The following is a 24,699-nucleotide window of genomic DNA, read 5'->3' on the forward strand; positions in this document are numbered from 1 at the left end:
TGCCAACGCTTATGTTATATGTCACACTAGGGTCACGCCTCTGCATCTGCGATGCCAGCATGCTGTCTGAAATCATATATGGGGACAGCATGATGCAGCAGTTGTTTGGTTCTGTGTAAAAATGCAAAGGTGATGTAAAGAAACAACTGCGTAGCGGCCCTATAGTGTGATCTCTGTGTAAAAAGGGCTCAAGTTTATTTGCTACAGCCTATTGTGCACAGTTGTGCTGCATCTGAGTTTCCCAACGAACAAGTAAAATAAATCATAGATGGCTATATTTGAGCCTCATCACCACAGATACACATTTATTTTTGATGATGAACCTACTAATGTGGCTGTTGTGGGTTTGTTTTATTCATATACAGGGTAGACAGGTTTTAAATGATCACTTCTCTTTTGACAGACTCTGGATGTGTCACAAAACTGGATTCATACAGGTTGTATAATCCATTGTACAACAAAATCTTCAAAGTGGGTCAAAATGCAGACATTGGTGCCAATGAAACATGAAGTGAGTACTCCTAATGTGTCTGCTCTGTCACATTTATTCTCTTCTACTGTGCTGTACTTAAGACTCTGTGTGTGTGTGTGTGTGTGTGTGTGCGCGCCACCATGAAAAGTTCTGTGGAAAGAGAACTGCTGGTGGCCACCCACTTCATGTAACAAAGCAATTTCTTTTGATGCATAAGCAACAGTTTTCTCAGCCAGAAAATGACAAATCAATTCTACAGCATTTCTACCCTCGGTCTACAATTTCCAAATAAGTAACATCAGGGCTGGATCATTTTTAAAATGGGCAGAATGCTGCAGCAGAGTCTATACATCACAGTAATAGTTGGTAGCACAGAGTCTGTCTGTTGGCAAACCGGCTAGCTCACAACCCCTATTCGTGTCTGACAAAAGAACTAGGAAAAGAGGCATCGTGATACAATATGTTTTTAGAGCAACGATGGTGATATCTGTAACTATTACCAATTTGTGCTGTGAAAGTTTTAGAGATGATCAAATTTATAGCCTCCTTTTCATGTTTTTGCAGTCGCTGCATTAATAATTTTGTTGCTGCACTATTAAAAAGTTGCTTAAATTTATGTGTTCACTACAAACAAAACAGTTCATTCACATATCTTTATGTACATCACTTATTATATCCAGTAAGTTGCAATTCAAAGGCTATTTATCATATTTATGTCGAGTACATGAACTCTATAAACCCCCTTTTGGTTACTTTATAATAAAATATTCAAAGCTGAGAATCTTGTGCTCTTCTTAGTAATAAAATACTTACATTTATAGAAAAAAAAATTGATGATTTTTGTCAACTGCACCAGTAAATATCTGATATCTTTTAGCAAAGAGAGATGTTTATCTGCAGACTTAAGAGTAATCCTCCAATGGTTGTGAAATGTGTGTATAAGCTAATCCTTACCTCCTCTGTCATCTCCTTCTCCTTTGCGACTGGCTTTCTTTCGGATGCGGCACTGCTGTGAGTAGTCCACCACTTCCTGTCGTGCCTTGCGGCCCTCAGGCGATGGTGTGAAGAACTTTGTGAGGGCGTCAATGAGGCCCTTGGTCTTGTTGTTGAAGCGCAGGCTGCCCTGCGACAGGTCATCGTCCCGCATCGAAAAAAGCAGCCTGTCGTCACCAGGGTAACCCTCGCAGGATGAGCTGGAAGATGAGTTGGCCGAGGCCGAGCGCTTCCGCCGACCACGCCCGCCCAACTTCTTGAAGGGCCGCCCCGGCCTGCGGAGAAAGACAGAAGTCAGTAAACACTGTGTCAGAAAGTAATAAAGTTTGGTGGACCCAGAGTCTTACTTATGGGACCACATATGAATCCACTGGAAAAACAAACACTATGTTTTTATTGATAAATTACATAAAGAAGAGAAATGTCAATAAAAGAAAAAATAGCCTTAAGCTTGTTTTGAGACGAGGTGTTTTAGCTGTTAGCTCATCTGCTCCCTGCTTGAGTAGATACATGGCATCGTGCTGCGGCTCTCCACTGGGCTAACACTAAAGAAGACGCCAGCAGCTGAAGGTGTCTCTTTACCTGTTCTTGGGCCGCCCCAGTGGTGCGTTGTAGCGCCGTTTGATTTGTGCTGCCTTTTCATGTAAAAGCTTCTTTCCCTTTTTCCTGGGTTGGCAGATTTGACAAATCCACATGCCTGGGAGAGAAAGAGTAAAAGCACAGGTTCACATACTTTGAGGTGGATTAGACAAGACAAGCTTCAGTGCAGATACCAACACACTCTGGGACACATTGCATACATTAGCACTTCATGGTGAAGCATTACGTGCTTCATAAGAGAGCTCGAGAAATCATTTAGTGTGACTTTAATGGTCAAATAGAGTGGTCATTCATGAGCCTGGTCGGGCTGCCCCTTGAAAGTCGGAGATCTGAATCGTCATTCAGAGACCCCTCAGTCGACTGGGAATGCTTCAAGTCGAGCAGTCGGGGGTTTTTTTTTCGCTAGTCAGTGTGCTGTGCCATGTACTTTTGGGGATGTTTTGGTCCCCAGAATTTGCTGCAAAGGGAGCACTCTTGACTTTCACGCTGCACTTTAGTACAGACAGCTGTGGACGTGATGCAGCGGCACAGAGGAGAAGAAACTTTCCACCACAAGTCTCCAGAACATTAACTTCTCTCTTCTGCTTGGAAGTGGTGAAATAACAGCTCACAGCAACTTAATACGACACAGTCTCTGGCTTTTGTTTGGTATCTGGTGTCGGCAAAAACTGTTATACATTTCACGTCCGTCATTAGTGCCGTTAGCCTGTTCAGTATATTAAATGAATGTCATTGTCCCGCTGAACCCATTCAAACTTTAAAACTTTATTTGGGGAAAAAAACAAACAATCACGTTAAACGGCGGAATCTGATCCCACTCACAACATCCTGAGTTGGGTACAGCCCTAGAGCTTTGCATATTATATCAGTTGGATTCATGGGAGGCAGTAAACAGGCAATGAGGAGGCAGGTTATGACTTAAAAGAGCAGTCCTGTGTTTACTTACCTTTTGGCATCCGCGTGAGGGGAGGATCACAGCACTCCATGTGGAAGCCCCGGTCACAGGAGTCGCAGAACAACATGTTGTCCTGCACAGTACAAACATGCACAAGATGATTATTAATCACTTCAGACGTGTTACAGACAAGGTAAGTCTCATGGAACCAATAAACATGCATGAAAGCTAAAACAATATACTAGGGGCAAACTGTATTTTCATGAAGTCAAATATGTGTCACCCATGTCCAATAATATGGTTATGATGCACTTTGTTTGATGATAAAGCTCCTGAGATCATCCTTATGACAAACTTAAATAAGAATTCCACATATTTATGTAAGTGTTCAAAGTACATTAACCTCTTCCACTGTGCTAGGGACGCTGGTGTCCTCGGCCAACAATACTGTCTTTTAGTGGCTGTAGTGCGCTGAGTTTTAAAGCTAGAATGAAAATACTGCATGAAACTAAAAGACCTGATGAATCCACTGGTTACAAACATGTCATACTTAATAATGCTCCAAAGGCAGGACACATTTTGGCAAGGGAAAAACTGGCAAAGCTAATTTCACAGGGGTCACATGACTTCAAGATATGTGAATGAAAATGGGTTAAATAGGTACCAATGGGTCTCCTCTTTGCAGACATGCCGACTTTATACTAGTCCCGTGCCATTTTGGGCAAAAAAAACAAAAAAAACATGCAGTTTTCCTCACTGTGATAAGATCATTTTTAAAACTTGACATCACTGTATAAGATGACCTATTGTGACCTCTGGGATAATCATAGCCGCCTGAAACTTGACAGCCACAACCTAGAGACGTTAGGCTTTCAGAGGATGTATGCTGTCTTTCCAGAACAGAGGTGCTCACCATCCAATCACTGAAAAAAATCTCCAAATGTCAAAAGTTTTTGATATCAAATCACAGCATAGATTTTTCTGTGGTTGTCCTTCAAGTCTTGGTGTCTTAATATGGTATTTTGGAGGGATTTTTGACCATTTTTATCAATTCTCAAGTGACTAAAAATGTTTACATTTTGCACCAAATCTGTGCAACAAATCCTAGAAGAGGTTAAAGTTGAAATGTACTTTGAAAATATCCACCTCGACTGGTTTAAGCAGCTTCTTTGTTTCCATGTTGCTCTCTTTTCTCAAAGACGTATTTTATCACTGTGCATCTTGGCAGTATGTTGTGCATTTTGTCTCACCGTCAAACCTCTCTACAAACATTTGAATAACAATGATGCCTCACTTGACAAGGAAGAGAAATCATGCCGATGCTGACTAAAATAGCTCAATCCCAGGACCACAGATATGTCTATCAGCATCTCTATCTGGCACTTAAGTAGAGAAGAGAGCGTTAACAGGCACCGTTAGGCTGCCAGTCCGCCATATTCGCTCATCCACTCACCGCATTCTTTCCTTGATCCTGACAGCTGCTGCAAGTCTTGCATTCGATGCACTGCCACCACAGAGCCTTGACTCGCGCTGTGAGCTCTGGGGAGAACTTGAGACAGGACGGGTGGCCTGCAGGTAGACAGACACGCATACACAAACAAGTGCGTCAACGTCACAGACTTTTTTAGTGGCTGCTGACTGACAACCATGACCCACTTGCATCATTGTAGGAAGAAAAAAAAAAAAGAGAGATCCTTTTGGAACTGAAAGCCCTCACTGAATCAAACCTGGCTGCAAAGAGAGTGTTCAAACATAAATGACAATCTGTCAGAGCTGTGCTTTTGCTGTTTGAAGAGTAGCAAACAAGATGGTCTTGTCTGGGACAGAAACCCACTGAGGGAAGAGGAGGAACACAATCTCTCCTCTGCTTTCACTAAGCAGCAGGAAAACCATAATTATATCCCAGCTTCTCTGAAAGCAGAGACGGTTGCCAGTATTTGTCATTTATTGTCTTTGTCTTACTCAAGTTTAAGCATGGCATGCTGGACCGAAAAGGGGCAGAGAAAATAAGATAATGAAAATATCACCACAGAACAACTATTAAGGACAACTCTTGAACTCTACATTTCCTAAAGAAAATGTGACTGTGCTCCAGCTTATAAAACAGCAATTGAACAATTGGATATGTCTGAAATAACGCAAGAAACTGAAGTGACAGTCCAAATACAATAAGTGAAAGAGGGTGAAAATTGTAGTTAAAATGGACATCTTAGGCTACATCCAGACTAATGCCATCATTTTGAAAGTTATTGCTAAGTTTACACCTAGCGTCCATGCTACTGTGATGTTTTGGAACTATAAAACAGAGACCTTTAAAAGCGTTTAAACCCTGTTTTAATTTAAAAACTCCAGGTTTGCATTTACGTCTGGGGGGTGAAAATGGAGACTTTTGAAAACAATGATGAAGACACCCTCATTCATTTACCAATTAGGTCTTATCAGTCACAACAGATTAAGCCAAAACATTAAAGCTGGCTGATATGCCTTTTGTGATTTTATACTACTTGTGTGGGTACTCCTTCCCTGTTGCCATGGCTTCCTCCAGTGATGGATAACGCTCCCATGACAGCTCTGATATATCATTGTACTTGTTTTGAATGATTCCCAATCTGTTTTCCATCACCTTGACTACCTCACGCTCATGTTACTATCAGTAGGAGCTCCATCTCATTATTGGTCCAAGCAAAGGAATCTCTGGTCCTACTTTTCGCCGTCTCTGTAGTGTTTCCTGTCAGTAAGCAACCAACCACGGAGAAGACAATCTGCTTCCTGTTTACATAGGTAGTTGCAAGCCCAGCGTACGTCAATGGTCATGTGATACGCATTTTCAGGCGTGTTATTATGGACGGAGATTAATACTGAAACGGTGTTTAAACATTTGTGTGGATGTGGCCTCAGCTGGTTGAAATGTCAGCTGACATGTAACCACTGAAAGCAGTTGAATAAGAAGATGAAAGTTATAGAAAGTTCAGTAGAAGAAGCAGCACCAGAAATAGTTGAAGTGTGCAGCTTCCTAAAAGTACACTCATGGTAATCTTTTTACAGCTCCAGTATGTGACGTTGTGCTTATATTATTTTCTCAGCTGCAAATGCCTTTTTACAAGAATGATTAGATTACAGATTTGTATTCTAGCCAATCACATCCATACTTTGCAAACAGCTGATTGGACCCTCTTTTGTTGTGCTGTTGTTTACCACAAAACTAGGAAAGATTAACAAAGCCACAGACTGAACTGGCACTTGCTGGTCACAAAGCAGCACTCACCACTATTGCCACAGTCGGCGCAGGAGATGAGTTCCTCCGGCCTCTTGTCGCGATTCTGCTCCTTGGTCCCCAAGCAGAAGCTGCAGATGGGAATGGGCTCCGCCACCGGCTGGCAGAGGGACAGAAGAGAGAGGGGGAGAGAAGTTGAGACCGTCAGTCAACTTAACAGCTTAACTGTACAAATGAAAACAACAAAGTGGCCTTGTGCGTCCTGCCACAGTGGATGACTGTTGCTGTGTGTATTAACAAGCCAACAGCAGACTGAGCGCTACAATGACACCACAGAGCATGTGGATCTGTGAACAGAGTTTAGGATAATGAAGAGCATGAGAGTTACAGAGTGATGAGTGAGCTTGTATAATTTATGTGACATGACATGTTTGAGGCTGCCATCTTGTGTCAGTGTCTCTGCTGACTCTTGTGTTGTGTGATCAAAAGCTGTATCTCAGTTCCTTTGGTTGTATCGGCTGAGGAGTTTAACTCCAGCGCAACGTGTCCCATTTTGACACTGAAACATGCTATCAGACATTCAGTTCTGGTGCTGCATCAATCTTTTAGTGCATCCCCGAAAACACAAACCGTGTCAGCAGGTGTGCACTCACTCACAAAACAAACACATTATCTGATACGCACCTAAGCCAGGATTGTGTCCAGGAAAACAAAAGGCAGGATAACACTTTACATGTTGTTAGACATCAAATAGGACTTGTGTGTCCAATAAAGCTGAAAAATCACATCCCCGAAGCACTGCAGGTGCACTTCACAGGCGCAAACACGAGAGGGAGGGGCCGTGGGGTGACTCTCCTTGAAAGTTTCTAGAGCCTGGAAGCCCTGAGGGGAAGTGGTGGCTTACTGCTACCTCAGAGTGCACCACAAATCATTTTCAGCAACACACTGTTTACTGCTGAGTATCAAAGAGATACAAGTGAGTCAAATTTGTATTACTGAGATAATTTAAACATAAAAATCCATATAATCTGGCTGTGATATTTACAACTCACATAAATGTCCTGAATATAAATGAATGTTGGTAGCATCAAATGCCAGGAGAACTTGTTTTGTGTATTTAAAATTCTGTAATAGGGTTGTTCTGTGATTTAAGGTGCCAATAAAACTCATTTTGACCTTTTCATATTCTGTTGTAGAGCAACAATGAAAAGCAGCAGGTGTAATTAGGATCTTCTGACTGTGATCGAACTAAAAAGCCCAAATAAATGGCTTCAAATTGATACAAGCAAACTTAAAACGAAAAAATAATCTAAGGTAACCAGCTGCTTAAATCGTCACTGGAGCAACCATTTGTTCTTACAGGTCACATATAGGATCATCTATGTGTAAACAAGCTGTCCTCAAAAACTGAGTGTGTGTGTGAGAAGAGTGATGGACACTGTGCATACTACATCTGTTGCCTCACTGCTTCCACGTGCTAAGCTTTACGGTGGAAGCCACTGTTGAAAACAAACCCCATGACATCGGGGCTGGTGTGTGCCAGCACGCATGTGGGAGACTCTGAGACTGTGATCTAATGACAAAGTGGACAGTTTTGATCATCCTACTAAACTCTTATGTGTCAGCCCAAACACTGCATGGTAGCCTCCGAGAAGACACAAGCGCAAATATAAAATCAAAAGCCTTAAAACAAGTCAGAATCCAAACCTTAATCCAATTTGAAACTTGTGGCAGGACTTGAAAATTGCTGTTCATTCCCAGTCCTCTTGAAACTTGGCAGAAATTGAGCAATGTCCCAGCTCTCATAACTTAAAACTGACATGAAGTGGATAAATACTTAGCACTTGTTGTGTTTTACATCCATGCTTAATTCAGATTAACCTTATGAGATTTGTTTTCACCTTAACTGTCTTTTTTGTGTTCATTTGTGTCAATTATCCTACTAATTATTTAAAGTTGGAATGCCATTAAAAAGCCCAGGGCAGATGAATACTTCTGCAGACACAAAAAAACAAAATCTTTTAATACTGAGAAACAAGAGATTCTTCAGACACTTCAATGAGCCACCAACATCACCAGGTTCATGTGTCTGAATGAAAGAATGGTTCTTGATACTCACAGGCTATGCTTACAACATTATGAAGCAACTTTAAGAATACTTCACATGCCAAACAACAATGTGGCAGTTTCAATTACTCACCCCATGTTACTTTGAATTTGTAAAGAAAACTTTGCTCTTCTCACAAGCGCTTACAGTGAACAACGAATCCAAAAAACTGAGAAAGTTCTTGAACTGAAAGAGGGCAGGCGTGCTACTCATGTGTGCCTGGGGCTGTTTATGCTGAAGCTTGTTTAATAGTAAAAAATTTAGTCAAAAAAGACATTGAGCATAGCAATAATAACATTACAACCGAACTCTTCTTCACTTCCCTGGAGTCAACAAGCAAGACTGGATAACCTTTAGGATAAGCACCACTCTGCCTTCGCAAGTCGAAGTGTGTAAGTTTGCCATACTAACTTTTAACACGGATAACATTACCACCAGCAAAATACCTCACCCAATTAAATCCATGCTCTACTTTATTTTATTTTTTTACCAGTTTAGTGTATCACTGTGCTTAACCACAAGTAGCCACGATGGATGTGTTTTTCAGGGGTGGATTTAGTGATCTGGGGGCCCAAGGCCAACATCATCTTGCTTTACCTTTCACCCTTTCTCTAACTGGAAATGTCAGAACTGGCAGTGGGAGAAGAAGTAGCAACTCACAACTTTTTTCCTTCAGTAAAACTATTCACTATTATTAATACTGCACAGTAGAAGTCCTGAATTCAGTTTTTTACTCAAAGTGAGTAAAAGAGAGAAATTATCAGCACACTGAACTGAAGCTTTCAATTCTTATATAATGCTGGATAGTTTAATGAATGATAAAGTCTCATATTTTGTGACACACTACGTTCCACTGAGATGCCTATTTTTTACTTTGGGGGCCTTCTTTTGGTTATTTCGCTACACAAGGAGTTAAAATAGCAACATTATTGAATATTTCCCATACCTAAGCATCATGATAAATCTATAGCTACTGCAGGTGTGTTGTTCAGAACCCAAAAGAGCACAGTGTTTGTACGAGCAGTTCTTGAGAAAGCTGCAAGCAGCGCTACCACAGGCCAAGCAGAATGGGCATGTGTAGCATGGGGACTGCAAGTTGATGTGCAAATGGTCATTTGGGGGATTAAGTATTCCTTTAACAGACAGCATAGGTTTTCTTTTTGTTGAGCTGTTAAATCCACCCATTTTAAACTCAGTAATGAGGCTGAAGTCTTTTTGTCACTACTTACTATGAGTTTACAGAATAGCTGCAAAAATTGAAAAATGAAAAAGGAATTCTATTCTCAAGCACACTACTGTGTACGTTTTACATCATCGTGATCATTTTACATCATAGAAATCACGAAAAACTTTGTAGGAGGCGCACACAAGGTCATAACATGCACGTCATCCCACAGGGAACAATCCAATCATTTATTTAAATGGGAAAAACAACATGACATTCACTGAGGATGGCGTTACAAGGTTTTCCACAGGACAACAGTGTAAGTGCACATAGCCGCAGAGAGCTGGGAAGGCAGCAGGTCCTGGCAGGGAGGAGACAGGGACAAGAGCGTGATTTATTGGGTTCATTTCCTTCTGACTCAGGCTCCTTCCAACACCCCCACTACACCCCTCTACCCACCCACCTAACAGCACAGGGACAGAGAGAGCAAGAGAAACAAAAGGTAAGGAGTGAGGGAGTAAAGGGAAGAAAGAGGTAAAGAGAGAGGAGGGTTGTAAAGAATGAGTAGTGAAGAGGGAGGCAGATAAGCACAGACACGCAGGGTGCAAAGAAGAAGATAGAGTCGTACTTGAGGATAAATATATAAGCACTAGCTCTGTTTTCCTGAGACCATTTTACAGTCTCACAGGTAACGAGTATATAAAATGGTGATCATGCACTGGATTATACAGTAAGATCCCAAAACAAATCGTTACAAAATGATATGAATGCACAATAAAAAAAATAGCTATACTGAAGAAAAACTGAAGAAAAATGAAAGTCAGCAGCGAGAAGAAAGAAAAGAGGAGTGTGAAAAAAGACAGAGCGAGGACAAAAATAAGAATCCAGAGGGCAGGAGAGTGAAGGAAATGAAAAGTGTAAAGAAAGAGAGAAAATCTGCAGCGGCAGTCCTCTGAGCAGCCTGCGTGCGACCAACACCTCAATCATTTCTGACGCTTAACCCCTTCCCCGCTGGAGCAGGTCAACTGCTCCCACTCGCCCCGTAAGCGCTCGAGTAAACACGAGCCAAGAGTGAGCGAGCGAGCGTCGCCTTACACACACACACACACACACACACACACACACACACACACCCTGTATAGAGACGCATGTTACAGTGAGGCTTCAGTTACTGGCTGCCACTGTAAATTAATCCCCAACAGATACTAAAAAATGAAAAGCTAATCCTCCCTTCATGACAGGGATATTGGAACAGTGAAACACAATTCCTCCTGAGAGCTGTTTTTCCTCCCTGTTTCAGCCTTTTCTACCTCAGCCAGCATCGGCTGCCAGGACTGCTCTTACACCACAACATCGCTCTAGAAATTTCTCACATCGACCGACTGCTTGAGTTAAGTGTCATGGCCGACTTTTGACTTGAGATGTGTGTGGATGTGTGTCTATTTTAAGCCTGTGTGTTCATGCTTTGGCATGTGCTCTTCTTTTTTTCCCCCCAACGTAAGGAGCGCTCAGGAACAAAACGCTGTTCTGAGCCAAAAAGACACGCCTTGTGGCAACCGTTAGCAGCTAGCCACATCGACTGGGCGGACTTGAAATGCCATTAAAAACATGTCTTACAAGTTACAGGTTCCTCTATAAATACATGCCTGCACACAAACGGACAGGTGAGTGCACACTAGTCTGACCCATGCTGTGTCAACACTGTCAGATACGCTCCATATCCTGTAGCACTGTGCTCCAAATTTGGCAAAATTATTCATTTTGTTTTCAAATGGTCAAAATGAATACTTGAGGCAATATGCAGCATTGTCTGAGACCTTGTGCCGAGAGATAACAGGGTATGGAAAACAACAAACTGTGGCCCGGTTTCCTCTTTATAAACTGGCTTATTTTATCTAAAGACAGAGGACAGGAGAGTGAAACAGGAAGGAGAGAACAATAGAGGAAGGACGAAAGGAGAGGGATAAATGGAGGAGGAGGGAAAGAAGGATAAAAGGCAAAGGGAGAAAAAGAGAAAGAGGGAAAAGCGTTGCTGTTGTCCTTGTCTCATCTCAAGTCAAGGATCTCATTAACATGGGAGCCCAATCTCAGCAACCCCCACCACCACCACACTTCCCTTATGGCCGCCCCCACCTCGAACACAAACTCATTGATCACTGTTACAGGACACACCGCGCAGACGACACACAAACACATTTGCACTTGTAGTCATTAGATGCACGAAGCACTAGTAGTCATGAGACATTACTCGGCGGCGGCGTCATATAAAAGCACACAAACATGTATACATTGATGTTCAAGTGACTTTGGTTGAGATGTAAGAGAGTGATGTTGACATTTCAAATCTGAAATCCCTGTGGTCCCACTGGCGTATAAATGACTTTAAAGTAAGTGGTCTACATTTTCATGTGACGTCTACAACAGCCCGAGGAAGTGTGTTGTGCCAGCGTGCCCTCCCTTCAGCCAAGCATCACCCTCCATTATTGTCGAGGTTAGCCAGGGAGCACAAAGCTAAATCACTGCATCAAACGGAGCAGGGCTGGCCGCGCTCCAGCCGTCACTTCCACAGCTGCTCAACACATTGGCTCTATTTGCAGGGTGGTGAGGTTAGCCATACGCAAGGCCTCACACAGCTACACTTCCCTTGCCAAATGCCATTCACATCACAGTCACTGGTGAGCTCGAGGTAACTGCTCCCCCTGGGTGCTGACACCACTGCTAATGCTGTTTCTATAGACTCATGGCTCACAGCGTCTGCTCCTGGTTGCTCTTCTGCAGCCAGTAGGGTCAGATTGGAACACCTTCGCTGAAAACACAAATGATGGCCAGTGCTAAGGCTACTGGTAAAACACTGGCACTGTATAAACACACTGTCTGGCATGTGTTTTGCATGTGACAAATTAGACACAGACCTCACTTTGAACAGTTTTTATCATAATTATTTTCAGAAGACAGTCCAGATGAAAACTGTTGACAATGAGGTCTGTGGATTATCTTAAAGGTATACTATGCAGGAATTGTTAGTTACTGTTCGTAAACACAACATCCAAACTTGGCCACACCTCCCTACACTACTTGTACGTACACTAAAAACTACTATTCTAAGAGCGTTACATTTGTTGTTAAGGAAAAGCCAATACTTGAGGAAGCTAGCTAAGCTAACTGCCGGCACCTACCGGTCCAACAGAGAACAGGCTAACTCTGTGTCACTCTTCATCCCCATTCTCTGCTTTCACTTTTGTTTCGGATCAAGCTCTGTCCACTTAGCACTTTGCCTCGCTATGTTTGTGTTTTACAGTGCTGTGCTGCGTAGCTTCTTCCTAGATGTGTGGTGTTTATGGTGTAGCACATGGTGGCTACGTTTTCATCAAGTCCCCACCTTTTCTGCGTGCCATTATTGGCTGTGGGCAACACCCCTCTACACATCCTAACCACAGCACAATTATAAGAAAATCAGAAAATACAGACAGAGGGCAGGGTCTCTGCAGATAAATACACCACCACACATTTCTAGTGGGTTGTAAGTGATGATTGAGAGGGATTACTTTTGCATCTGTATCTTTTTCTTAAGGAAAATCCTGCATAGTATACCTTTAAGTTACCCGGGGACACCATGGCTGGAAAACATGTTTTGTTTTCCAGACATGGTGTTTTTTCACTACTTCACACACCATAAATGATGACTGTATTTGGGGTGGCAGCGGAACTTTGAGGCAGATATCTAAAATATCCACACATATAGACACACCAAACTGACATCAAAGAACTAGTTGCGCAAAGGCTGACTGTTGTGTCGCCTTGTTTCTCAGCCAAAAAGTTGCACATGTACACACTGCACATACATTCTGCGTTTGCGTGAGAGAAAAATCACTCTCCATACCAGCAGGTGGTGGCAGTCTGCATTTTTTATTAAAAAAGGGAAACCAAAGGAGCGATAGGACAGATTGAAGACGCTATTTAGCCAGTTAGCACATGAACAACACAACTCGATGTTGAAAGAACAAACGTTATTGGATTTGCGGTAGCAAGCAATAACACAAACAAGTACAAACCGTTTTTGCTGCAGAGCTCAATGGCAAAAAAACTTCACTGATGTAACAAGTTTGTTTTCATCTCACGCGCTCTTGACTTTAGCTGTTTGTTTGCTTTCATCACTTCCATATCTCTTCTCATGGACAGAGTTGAACTGCCAATCACAGTGATTTTACTCACTGACAGGTTTCGCCATCTAATCGCCAATTCAACATGCTGAATTAGCTAACTAAAGCCAACGAGGGCTGACAAAGGCCGGCTAGTGCCAACGGTGCAGGACATACCACCCAAACTCGGGCAACATGTGCTCACCTACCGCCGACATTGAACAATGGCAATGACTGGCAAATTACTGCTTACGGCAGTGATGAAAATATGTTCATTACAATTTGTGTGAACTGACCGTTTAACTTAATAAATGCTCTACAGTTTTTCCACTTCACAGCTGGTGTGTACTGCTAAATGTCAAACAAGAACTGGGTCTGTGGTAGCAGCGCAGTGTGAGGTTAAAGCTGGTGCCATCAGAGACTGGAACAAGAAATTTCAACTTTAGGCACTAATAATGGGTCAACTGAGGCCAGGGCTCTGGCCGAATGGAAACAACAGATCCCTGTCAGGGAAATGGAGGCAGAAATAAAGACTTTCTACAAGTTTCACCTCCTCCTGGAAAAATGGATGAGTCCTACATCTGAAATTCAAGCCGACAATAGAGTCAAGGGAGACCATTTCATCGCACCCAATTAGATAATTTTCCAAGCATTCCTGTGATGCTGTGCTAACTCTGAGAATGTTTCCATCCATCCAGTGAACACACAAAATCCTCTCCTGTGACTACACAACATGATATAGCGCCAACGCAGGATGGGAAGGTAAGAGAGAGAGAGAAAAAGAAGCAGGTTGCACCCAAGGCATATAATCGATGTCTGAGGGCATTTTGTATTCACGGTTCTCCCATTGATGATACATGATGTCTTCACCTTGAACCAACACAAGCAGAGGTAATGTGTGTGATGGTAGAGAGAGACAGGTGGGGTCGATCCAATACTGGAAAAGTGGAATGAATTACAGTGAATAAATATATCCATTATGGTTTATAATAAGCATTGCCTAATGTAGCAGCTTGACAACCACTACCAGCAAAGGAACCATTAGCTGCTGGATGCTAACCTGTTAAAGGGTCAGTGGGATGTTTTGGAGGGAAATCGCCACAACACTGTGTACGAGCAGATAATGTGTCTGTGTGTATGTTGTTCACGAGCCCCTTTTTTTCACACGTCCTCGCCGTGACACTGCACGTCCACATCGAGAACTCTGGTTCACCCCGCTCCAGCTGTTGAGGAGAGGGCAACTGCGGGGCAGGGAGATTGCTCTTGCCTATTATGACGGAATGAACATCATACACACACACACACAACTATATACCCACACAGATATACACACAAAGGCTCAGCGTCAAGCCCATCCCACCTAATGGCCGTAGCCTCATACTGCTAACGGGCGCTCAGGGAGGCAATGAGGTTTGCCATCTATATATCCATGACCTCTGGTTGACTTCGCTCCCCCATTCAGCTCCCCCTTCATGACCTGGCAATGGTACCCTATTAGGGTGAGAGGGGGGAGACAGAAATAGGGTCTGGGATCCTGTTTGAATGGAGCGCTCCGATACAAACATCAGCGTGTTGAGTACACAAATCTCCCCGCAAATGGGGTCAAAGCCAGTGCTTAGCCATTTGTTTGGATTTTCCTCCCCCCTGCCTTCACTCACACACACACACACACACTCTCTCTCTCTCTCCCTTTCCTTGGGAAATCATAACTGTTAGCAATCATGCGGGGCAATATAGCAATGATGCACCGGTGGAAGAGCAGGGGAACTGAGCGGAGTGATCATGCAACGCCAACTCTGTCTTCAGCGCATAGTTTCTATCTCTTTGACGCATATGCCATCGCACCGGCACAGGCTAACATATATATCAAGCACATACCAGCAGTCACTTGCAAAACACACATGATTGAGCAGCAATAAGGTTGCATCCTCTGGAGAGATATATGAAAAGGAACATCACAAGAAGCAGGAGGGAAGAAGAGTAAACAGGCTTGTGTGAATGCCAGACGCAAATGTCAATTTCCTCACTGCTGCAACAGCTTCTCCATGCCCTATCCAGCCTGAAGATGCGCGTCACAAACAACAAAATCTCCACACATTTAATTCAACATCTTTGATGAACAATTTGATGCAACAGGGTGGTCTTTTTTCTCTTTCAGCAAAATCACTTGGGCTAAAATTGATTTTCTGACAAAATTTAGTTTAAATTTACAGGATGTGATAACTTTTACACTTACTGGTGCAATATTAAGTTAGATATTACAAATTCCCCTGTGTACAAACATCGCTTTCCCACTGAGGTGTGCACTCCTTTGTGTTTTCATTTGGCTCTCTAAGGCAGGCCTATCAGTAGCTGAGTCAGAGAGAAAGAGGTTGATCTCTGTTCGTCTTAAGAGCGGGCCATCTGCAGCCAAGCAGGTCACTATGTTAGGCAGACCCCATGTGACTTCAGCCTGCTCTCTAGGCTAATCCTACTTTGTGTGTGTGTGTGTGTGTGTGTGTGTGTGTGTGTGTGTGTGTGTGTGTGTGTGTGTGTGTGTGTGGGTGGGTGGGTGGGTGTATGTGTAAGGCCGTCCTTAACATGAGCTTCTGTAGCTGCACAGACTTGTACACACACACACCCACACAGGGGCCAGATAAAGCCAGGAGCCAGTCAAAACAGTGTTTACGGCTGATCTAGTATCCTCCAGATCTACTGGCTGTCTGATAACCTAAGTGACATATGACCCAATGATGGGCCACTTGGCTGAAAGATATTGGCGTGTAGCTCTAACAGGTTTACTTACATGCTGGTTGCTAGAATGCATGTTTGCACGTCTGTAGACATCTGAAGTGATATGTGTACGTGTGAGATCTTGTGGCAGACTGCACTCGGCTTGTGTGTTTATGTCTGTTTGTACTATTCTGTTCCTTTCTTTGCGTGCAGTTGTATGGTTTTAAACGCGAGTGTGTGTGTGTGTACACATGTCCCTGGCCCTTCGAAGCAGAGGTTAGCAGCAGGCTGCTCTCTCTGATCAGGTTACAAAAGTGGGTGTGTTCCCTCTCTCCTCTGTCGCCTGCATGTCTGCCTCTCCCTCTCTCTCTTTCTCTCTCTAACTCATTCTGTCTCTCTCGCTTTCTTCTCCCTCTGTGTCTCTGCCTCTCTCTCCCTTTCTGGTTTCAGAGGCCTGTAGCTTGCGTCATCCAGGCTTCTTCCTTTGGCACCACTACAGACCACCTCTCTCTCTCTCTCTCTCTCTCTCTCTCTCTCTCACTTGTCTGTGTTCCTCCCCTTCCCTCTCTTCCTTTCTTCCACCCATCTCCTGACAGGGAGCAGCCCTGCAGCTGGTCCACACTCCCTGCAGGAGGCTGAGAGCCATGTGACTCTCTACCCTGACCTCCTCCTCAGCTGAAAGCTGGCCCACCAGCCGCCAACCCAGCATCACGCCTGTATTGCTCGCCTGGATCACAGCGCACACACCTGAGATTCTGTCACTCATATATTCATCCACACTGACCAGCTGGGTTCAGTGAAGTCTTTCTGACATGTATTCTGACCCAGTACCCCTGTTCTCACGTCTTAAACACAAAGATGCACACTCCAGTTTGTGCAAAGATCCTCACTCTGGCATCTGTCTGATGTTGCTCAACCCTTCTCAGCCACTTCTAAAATAACTTCGCAATGTGCTACGTAAACCACTACACCATATGCTGGATGAAAATTCACAACTAACATTCACACAGTCAAAGACCATGCTGTGCTGTAGTAAAATACAGCCTTATAGGAAAGTACCAATTTGAACAAGCAGAGAAAATGCAGTGCCAATGTCTTGGGTAATGCCAGCTGATAGATCTGGACAAATCTGGGTGTACAGCAACTATTATGTGAGTAAAGTGACTGTTGTGTGGATTGCAAAAAGACTCAGAGAGGGTGTTTTTGGTTACTTTCAAATATCAAATTCACTCTCTTTCTGTTGCCCCAAAAAGTTTTGACTGAGGAGCACATCTGATTTCTTGTCACAATTTCCTCAACGACAGCTGTTGTTTCAACAGTACATGCATGATCTTATCAGACACAAGGTGCCAACAAATAAGAGTGGTTTAACCCCTTTATCTTTTTACATGTGTAATGTATACAAAAACTTTCTATCAACACTGATCAACAACATCAGAATGGTAACTGTTGCTGTTTGATGTCCATAATGACTGTGACCAGGTGTTTACTATTTAGTGTATTTTATTAACATGTCTAAGTTTGAGGTGCACGCACATAGCTTTACATGTTTGTTGTCTTTCTCACCTTGTCTTTCTCATGGGGCAACAACCGGACAGGTGGAAGTGATTCCAGAGACACCGTCCCGGTTCCGTCATCCAGGGAGCTGCTGCGGCTGACTAGCTGGAACAGAGGACCTTGCTTGACCACACGTCCATGGGCCACGGCCCTCTTCAGGGCCACCCTCAGCTGCTGGTGGAAGAGGCCGGGCCCCATGGAGCCGCTGCCTGACAAGTAGGCTGCCACATCAGCCTGGCACTTGAGAAAGCGCTCAATGTTCTTTAAGCTGGAGCCGCCAGGCTCATGGAGCCCCTCCAGGGCCCGCTTGATCAACTTGTTCCAGTCGAGTCCTGGTTTCTTCCCCGAATGGGAGTGAGAGCTACCACCGCCACTGCTGCTGCCACCTCCTCCCCCTCCACCACCTCCACCACCTCCACCACCTCCTCCTGAGCTGCCACTACCTTTGGGCTTGGGCAGAGCCAAGCGCCCTGGGTTGTCAGGGTCCTTGTAAGAGTTGAGACCTTTGTTGGTGACCTTAAGAATGGTACCATCCTTGACACTAAGCTCTAACTGCTCCAGAACCGTTTTGCGATCCAGACCATGGGACATGGAGACCGCATTGCAAATTCGCTCCTCTGACGGTCTCTGCTTCTGCTTCTTCACCTTCTTGATGGCCTCTAGGATCCATTGGGTGTACATTGGGTTGGCCAGTTTCACCATGGCTGCGGTCTGGGTGGGTGCAGGGGCCCCTAGGCCTTACCGCAATGACCACACACAAAAAAAGGGACTGTAAGCCAAGGACACACCTGGCCTGCGCCGTAGCGCCGCCGCCTCCTCTTTTTCTTCGCCCTCTGCCTGCGTACTATCCCTTGTCCTGTGGTCGCACAGAGAGTCCCTCAGAAGCTGAGTATGAGCAGCACGGTAATGAGCAGCTGACCATAGCACAAACCCCCCGAGCCAACCCTCCACCCTGTAAAATGCAGCCCACCCACCACCCACTCCCAACCAGGTGAAAGTTCCTGGCGAGAAGCAGGGGGAGTGGAGGAAGTAGCAGGTCTATTAGCAACTTAAACTTCCACAGAACACAAAGTAGGGTAGAGCAGATCTTGGTGATAAGAGGGGCTTTCAAAAAATAAGGTGTTTCCCACTTTGTCGCAAAATACCTACACACGGACAATAAAACTGGTTCAGTCAGTTTCCTGCCGCTGGCAAACTAGCCGAATCTCAATGCAAGCTGTGGAAGATGATCATGGTCTCCAAGACATAAAATTAGTGTTTCAATGATAAAGGTGAGCGCAACACAGTAAATATGTTTTCTGTGGATTATAACATTCCACAAGATGGGGACTTCCACTGCATCCACGATTCCTTGTCTTTACTTGTTCTCTCTCGCTGTCTTTTATTCTTCCAGCAGTCTAGGCTTCTCAGCTCTGGGACGGAACAGATATCTCACCCCAGGGAGCAGCCACGACTGATCACCTTCATGCTTATTGCACTTCGGGTGCTGACGAACCCTGCACAAAAAAAATAAGAAAACAACACACAGAGACAAGAGGTTAGCGAAACCTTGCAGAAATAAGTGAGACCTTTGTTAAATTGGGAAAAATATATGACAATGAAATTAAGTCTTTTAAAGATGAGAGTTTTAATTAGACGCAGATCACCTTAGAAAAGGTGCAGCATTATAAACAAAACTGGGACATCATATAGTACCCTAACACACATATATAAACAAAGCCATGCATGCTTTTTAGAAAGCACCATAAGTTTTGGCCATGCACTACTAATACCATGCAAATTATGAAGAGGAGAAATCCCTTAGCTGATACACCTCCTAACAGCTTATGAATCTATGGTTTGGTATGGTTTTGTAAATAACCGTGCAATTCTCATGTTACATAGATATCACAGCCCAAACAACTGCCAGAGTAGTACAGGAATCACAACAAACAGATAGGACCATAACCTCTAACAACCACTGGAGATGGCACAGATGTGTCACATAATGATGGAAATTATGAGGTATAACAGGGTAAACAACATCATCCTAAAAACTGCACTAGCAAGTTGACCAGTGGGCTAGTTGGGTTGCTAAGGTAAACATGATGCAGTCAAAACACAGACTGTTAGCAAACATTAGCTGAGAGGCTAGCTAAAAATCAAAGCTTAGCCAATTGTCGCAATGCCAAACTATTTCCTGCGGTGCTGTTTACTCTCACTGATATGGTATTATGTAGCTAAGTATCTGACAACAAGCCTTCCCGCTAACTGCTGTTGTTTAGCAAGCTAACGTTAGAAGCTAGCCAACGAGCTAGCGTTACGATTATGTTACTAACGTTAGTCGCTAACCCGAAACGTAAACAGCATGAAACGAGCGGTTAGCCAGCGCTCCAGCTCAAAAACACAACGTATTCCCCGTCAGTCGGTGTTTCAGACAGCACTAACCACCACACCGCAGCAAACACAGCGAATAATCTCATTTTGAATGTCATTCAGATATTAACGTAAGATCGCGGCCTTGTAAAAGGCACAATGCAACTTGCAGACGGCCATCTCGGCTAGCGGGCAAGTGCAAAAAATAAGATATCACAGCGGCGGATTCTGCAGTATTACATGTTCTCCGGCCTCCTTCTCAGCCTGTGGTATGGGCGAGGAGCCTCTGCCCGCTTAGACGCGTCCCTACAAGCGCTCCCCACCTCGCTGACTTCCTCCCTCCACCAACCGCCCTCCCACGTAACGCTACAGCCTGCGGTGCGGTGAAGACAAGGCCGCTGGAGCGAAGTAGCTAGGCCTCGGCTCCCCCCTCCGTACCCCCCACCCACCTCCGCGATCATCATCCCTCCGTACCCCTCTCTCCCTCTACCTCTCGCGGTTCCCCAGAAAGCCCGAGCTGGTCCGGTTCTGGTTTCCGAGGGAAGCTCGGGTAAAGCAGACCGTGTAAAAAATCTCATATTCCCCCATCCGGTTTCCGCTGCTACTCACCGGAATTTCGTGTCGAGCCGCCGAGGAGAAGGTGCCAAAACCGTGCGAAACGGAGACAACAACAAGCCTAAAAATGCAGCCACAGACCAGGGGTTCTAGTGCCGACGCCATCTTTGAGTGAAACAGGAGCACGGCTGGTGGGGGAGGGGGGAACACTGAACCGTCAGGCAGGGCCAAGGGACCGTCTGCATGGTGCGAGGCGAAGATCCAGGGGAAGAAAAATTCACTGCAAGGCGCGGGGGGCGGCGGCGTTGTGCTGTTGCTATGAGAGGGGTGTGGATATTGCTTGAGCACATGAAATGGAAGAAAGGGACAGATGGTGGTGGTGTTGGAGGAGAAAAAAAAATAAAAAGAGAGGATAGGTGTTCTCGCATTCTCTGCTGTACTACAGCTACATAGGGGGGATTCAAGGGAGCGTCCGCATTTTGTCCAGCAGTTGTAAAAAAAAAAAAAAAAAAAAAAAAAATCAAAGCCAATGAGCGTGCCTTAACGTTAGAGGGTATTTAAAGATCAAAGTGAGACACCCCACCACACTGCAGTCTATTGTAGCAGCTGTGTGTTTTTTAAGCTAAAGATGGGAAGAGCGCCACACAGATCCAGTCCCCAGAGATGATCAGATGTTGCAGTGTGTAGCTATCTGGAGTATTACAGTACATGATAAAGCATGTTATTATCTGTCTATGCAGAGTAGTCTCCAAATGCATTACTCGTCAGACTGTGAAACAGAGTATTATCTTTCCAGCAAAGAAAACTATTATGTAAACTGTCTGCAGCCAATCCACTTTGTTACATTTCATTAAATGACAGCTGAGTCTAACACCTTTTCTTCTAATTTATGTTTGGAGAGAGAGAAGGCATTTTTTTACAGCTCTCAGTGCAATATAAATTACAGCATCTGGTGACAGATGGAGGCAACATAATGTGAAGGTATCACATTTGAATCTGCAGTGTGCTCAATTTAAAAGTGATTTGCACTTAATATACGCAAGTTATGGACACTTTATGTTTAATATATGTTGTAGAAAATTAAAAATTACAACATTAAAAGAAATAGCCATTAATCTTGGCTCAGAACACACAGAGTTCTACACAAGGGTTGATAAAGTATCACGTATAGCCCCGTAATTTATGAATCTGCCTTGGGGAAATTTGAACAACTTAAGTACAGCCTTCTTACTAAGAAGAAAAACAATCAATAGAGGAAAACTGATTTTGCAGCTTCAGTTTCATGATCATAGTGATACAGAGGCACTTGTGTTGGAAATCTGGCAGCAATCTTCCTTTTCTATTACAGGCTAACGCTGAAAGCTCCCTGGGTGGAAATTAAATTATCTGCAGCTTTGTGTAAAATGATGTGTACGGCAGTCCTCAGAGACGGATTATAGAGTGTCTTATAGGGAGCAATTAGACCTGAGCTTTTCCCATGTTAGAGGTGTCTTGTGAGAGGGTGAACTGCTGTCAGCACAGTGGTGATCAAATAAAACCGCTAAGGTCACACTTTACTTGCTGTTTATCTTGCACTTCTTCAGGGACAGATAAATCACATTCCAACGACAAGGCACTAATTATAATTAACGGCAGTGTTATTACACAGATAAATAGTGTGAAGCGTTAACACATGATCGGCTATTAGTACGCCTCCTGAGGACTCACATATTACATTAGTGTGTACAGTAGGCCGGCTAACAGATGGACAGTACTCAGGAGAAGCTTGCACCGCATCTATCGTTCCCGGCCATGAATAAATAATGTTGTTTGCCATGATCTACAGCAGAGGCCATGTTCACTAATACACAGCAACAGAAACAAACTACCCGGGGTTGGGGTGGAGGAGCAGGGAGTCATTTCACTGTAATTGTGATAAGATCTTATTGATTTTCAGTCAGAAAAATGGAGGCAGAGGCACAACTTGAAGACTTTTACTTATTCCAAATGAGTGCTGTCAACTTCTACAGTAATTGGAAGAATGAGGGCAGGGATGTAAAGGAGGGAAAATTCATTTAATCTTTATTTACACACATTGATATTTAAGATAACTTATCTTTTTACTAAATATTACAAATTGTTATAAGATATTACTGCATATGTATTTGTACACAGTATAAAAGTCATGTATGCTGTATGAAAGCATTTCCAAATAAGGAAAACATTGACTGTCATCTTCTGTGTTTATATTGTTAAATGTAATATTGTTGTCTCCTGTCCTAACTTTCATGGTTGTAATGTCATGTGGGATGTATGTTTGTTTGTTTTTTGTCCTGATGTGTGTTTGTTTTTATGATGTTGCAAATGGAGCTACTGAGATGCAAGACAAATTTCAGACCTGTTCTGACAATAGAGTATCAATCAATCAATCAATCAAAACATACAAGAGCTGTAATGATGAGTCCATTAATTAGTTAGCTGATCTACAGAAAATTAATGGGCAGCAAGTCTGTTGTTAATTCATTAGTCATTTAAATGAATGGTTAAGCATTTTGGAGATCCAGTGCTGGGCATACTACATTTGGCATTATATTATTATTATTATTAAAGTGATAACAAGAGCGAATGAGAAGTCAACACAAGTAAATGACTTAGCTAAAAAACAATAATAATAAATAACAGACAATAAAAGAATATGGTTGGCTATTTATTTTTTTTTTTTTTGTACTGCACCCCGGATGGCTTTTCCCCTTAAGGTTTCTCTGACTCTAATGCTCTCCAAACACACACCACCATACCTATCACAGCTCTTGCATGTTCTGACCATGATTACTCACTGATGAACAGGTTAAGATAAACTCCAATGCCATGACAAAAAGTAGCGCCCCTACTACAGACTGACTATTGGCACTAGATCTTTGAATCATTTTTCCCTCATGTTTGATTTTTTCCCCTTCTTTTTTTCGCCTACAGAAAGATCTGCCAATGTGGTGATCCACTTACTTATTGTTCTTTCAATAAAACTCAAGCTATACAGCCAGCAGCAAGTTGGCAAATCTAACGTAAAGCATAAGAATAGTTCCCTAAATGTTGATTTATCCTGAAAAAAAGTCAATAATTCTCAGGTTCCAGATTTTCAAATGTGAAGATTTGCTGCTTTTCTCTTTGTAATTAGATATCTTTAGACGAAAGAAGCAATTCTGAAAATGACACCTAATAGGAAATTATGACTGATATTTTTCACTTTTTTGATGTTTTACCCATTTAAAAATTAGTTATTGCATCCCTAAATCATGCGTCTATGTTTAAAATATATTTTTAAAACAGCAGAACAATGAACTGTTTTTGATCATCTAAAAAAAATAGCACTGGGTAATACTTTTTGCCCCCACTCACCCACAAATGGATGTTTTGGTATGAGACCCTCGGCTTGTGCTCTATCTTTGGTGGAGAAAAGGAGACAAGTAATCCTTTGCTTCCTTTCATCCCTTTAATCCCTCCTCTTTTAATTTCTATTCGCTGAGCATCCACCTGCTAGGGGCCCTGAGCCCCCAGCACCAGTGTCCACCTGCCCCCTGCAACCCTCCCCTCTCCGACACACACATAAACACACACATCCCGTCCACCTGATGCACAGCAGCACCTCCTGCTCTCCGGGCCTGCTGTCAGGCCTGCTGGCTCTTGCTCTGCTCCACTTCTTCCTGCCTCTGGTTTAAAAGCTGGTGCTTTGCCAAGCCAAATAAACTTAAGGGATCCCTTTCGCTCTTAAAAAAAAAATGCTACAATTACCATTCTTGTTTAGTTGTTGCTGCTGTTGTTTTTGTTACAACGTTTTTAATTGGGAGCTGGCCAGTTTCCACACAGCCTATAAATAGGCTTTACTGTTGTTTTTATGCTAAATCATTTTGCAGTCAGTTCCCCTATTGTGAAACGTGCTTAAAATAGGATCTGATTGA

General features: G+C 43.4%; 1 protein-coding gene across 3 annotated transcripts in view; it reads right to left on the reverse strand.

Annotated features, from left to right (window-relative positions):
* The window catches only part of kat6a (K(lysine) acetyltransferase 6A), a 35,490-nt gene extending 14,319 nt beyond the window's left edge, over window positions 1-21,171 (reverse strand). The window contains exons 1-7 of one of the 3 annotated variants that reach the window (XM_050050163.1): window positions 20,819-21,171; window positions 17,864-19,350; window positions 6,226-6,334; window positions 4,414-4,529; window positions 3,012-3,093; window positions 2,048-2,162; window positions 1,427-1,740 (exon numbers count right to left, since the gene is read on the reverse strand). In XM_050050163.1, the coding sequence (XP_049906120.1) occupies window positions 1,427-1,740; window positions 2,048-2,162; window positions 3,012-3,093; window positions 4,414-4,529; window positions 6,226-6,334; window positions 17,864-18,556 (1,429 nt within the window). In that variant the 5' untranslated portion in view covers window positions 18,557-19,350; window positions 20,819-21,171. Of the gene's footprint in view, window positions 1-1,426; window positions 1,741-2,047; window positions 2,163-3,011; window positions 3,094-4,413; window positions 4,530-6,225; window positions 6,335-17,863; window positions 19,351-20,449; window positions 20,564-20,818 lie in introns of those variants that run through there. The other 2 variants (XM_050050161.1, XM_050050162.1) reach the window with 2 other exon arrangements.
* Between the last annotated feature and the right edge of the window lie 3,528 nt (window positions 21,172-24,699).

Source organism: Epinephelus moara, chromosome 8 (genome assembly GCF_006386435.1).
Source record: "Epinephelus moara isolate mb chromosome 8, YSFRI_EMoa_1.0, whole genome shotgun sequence".
Lineage (NCBI taxonomy): Eukaryota > Metazoa > Chordata > Actinopteri > Perciformes > Serranidae > Epinephelus > Epinephelus moara.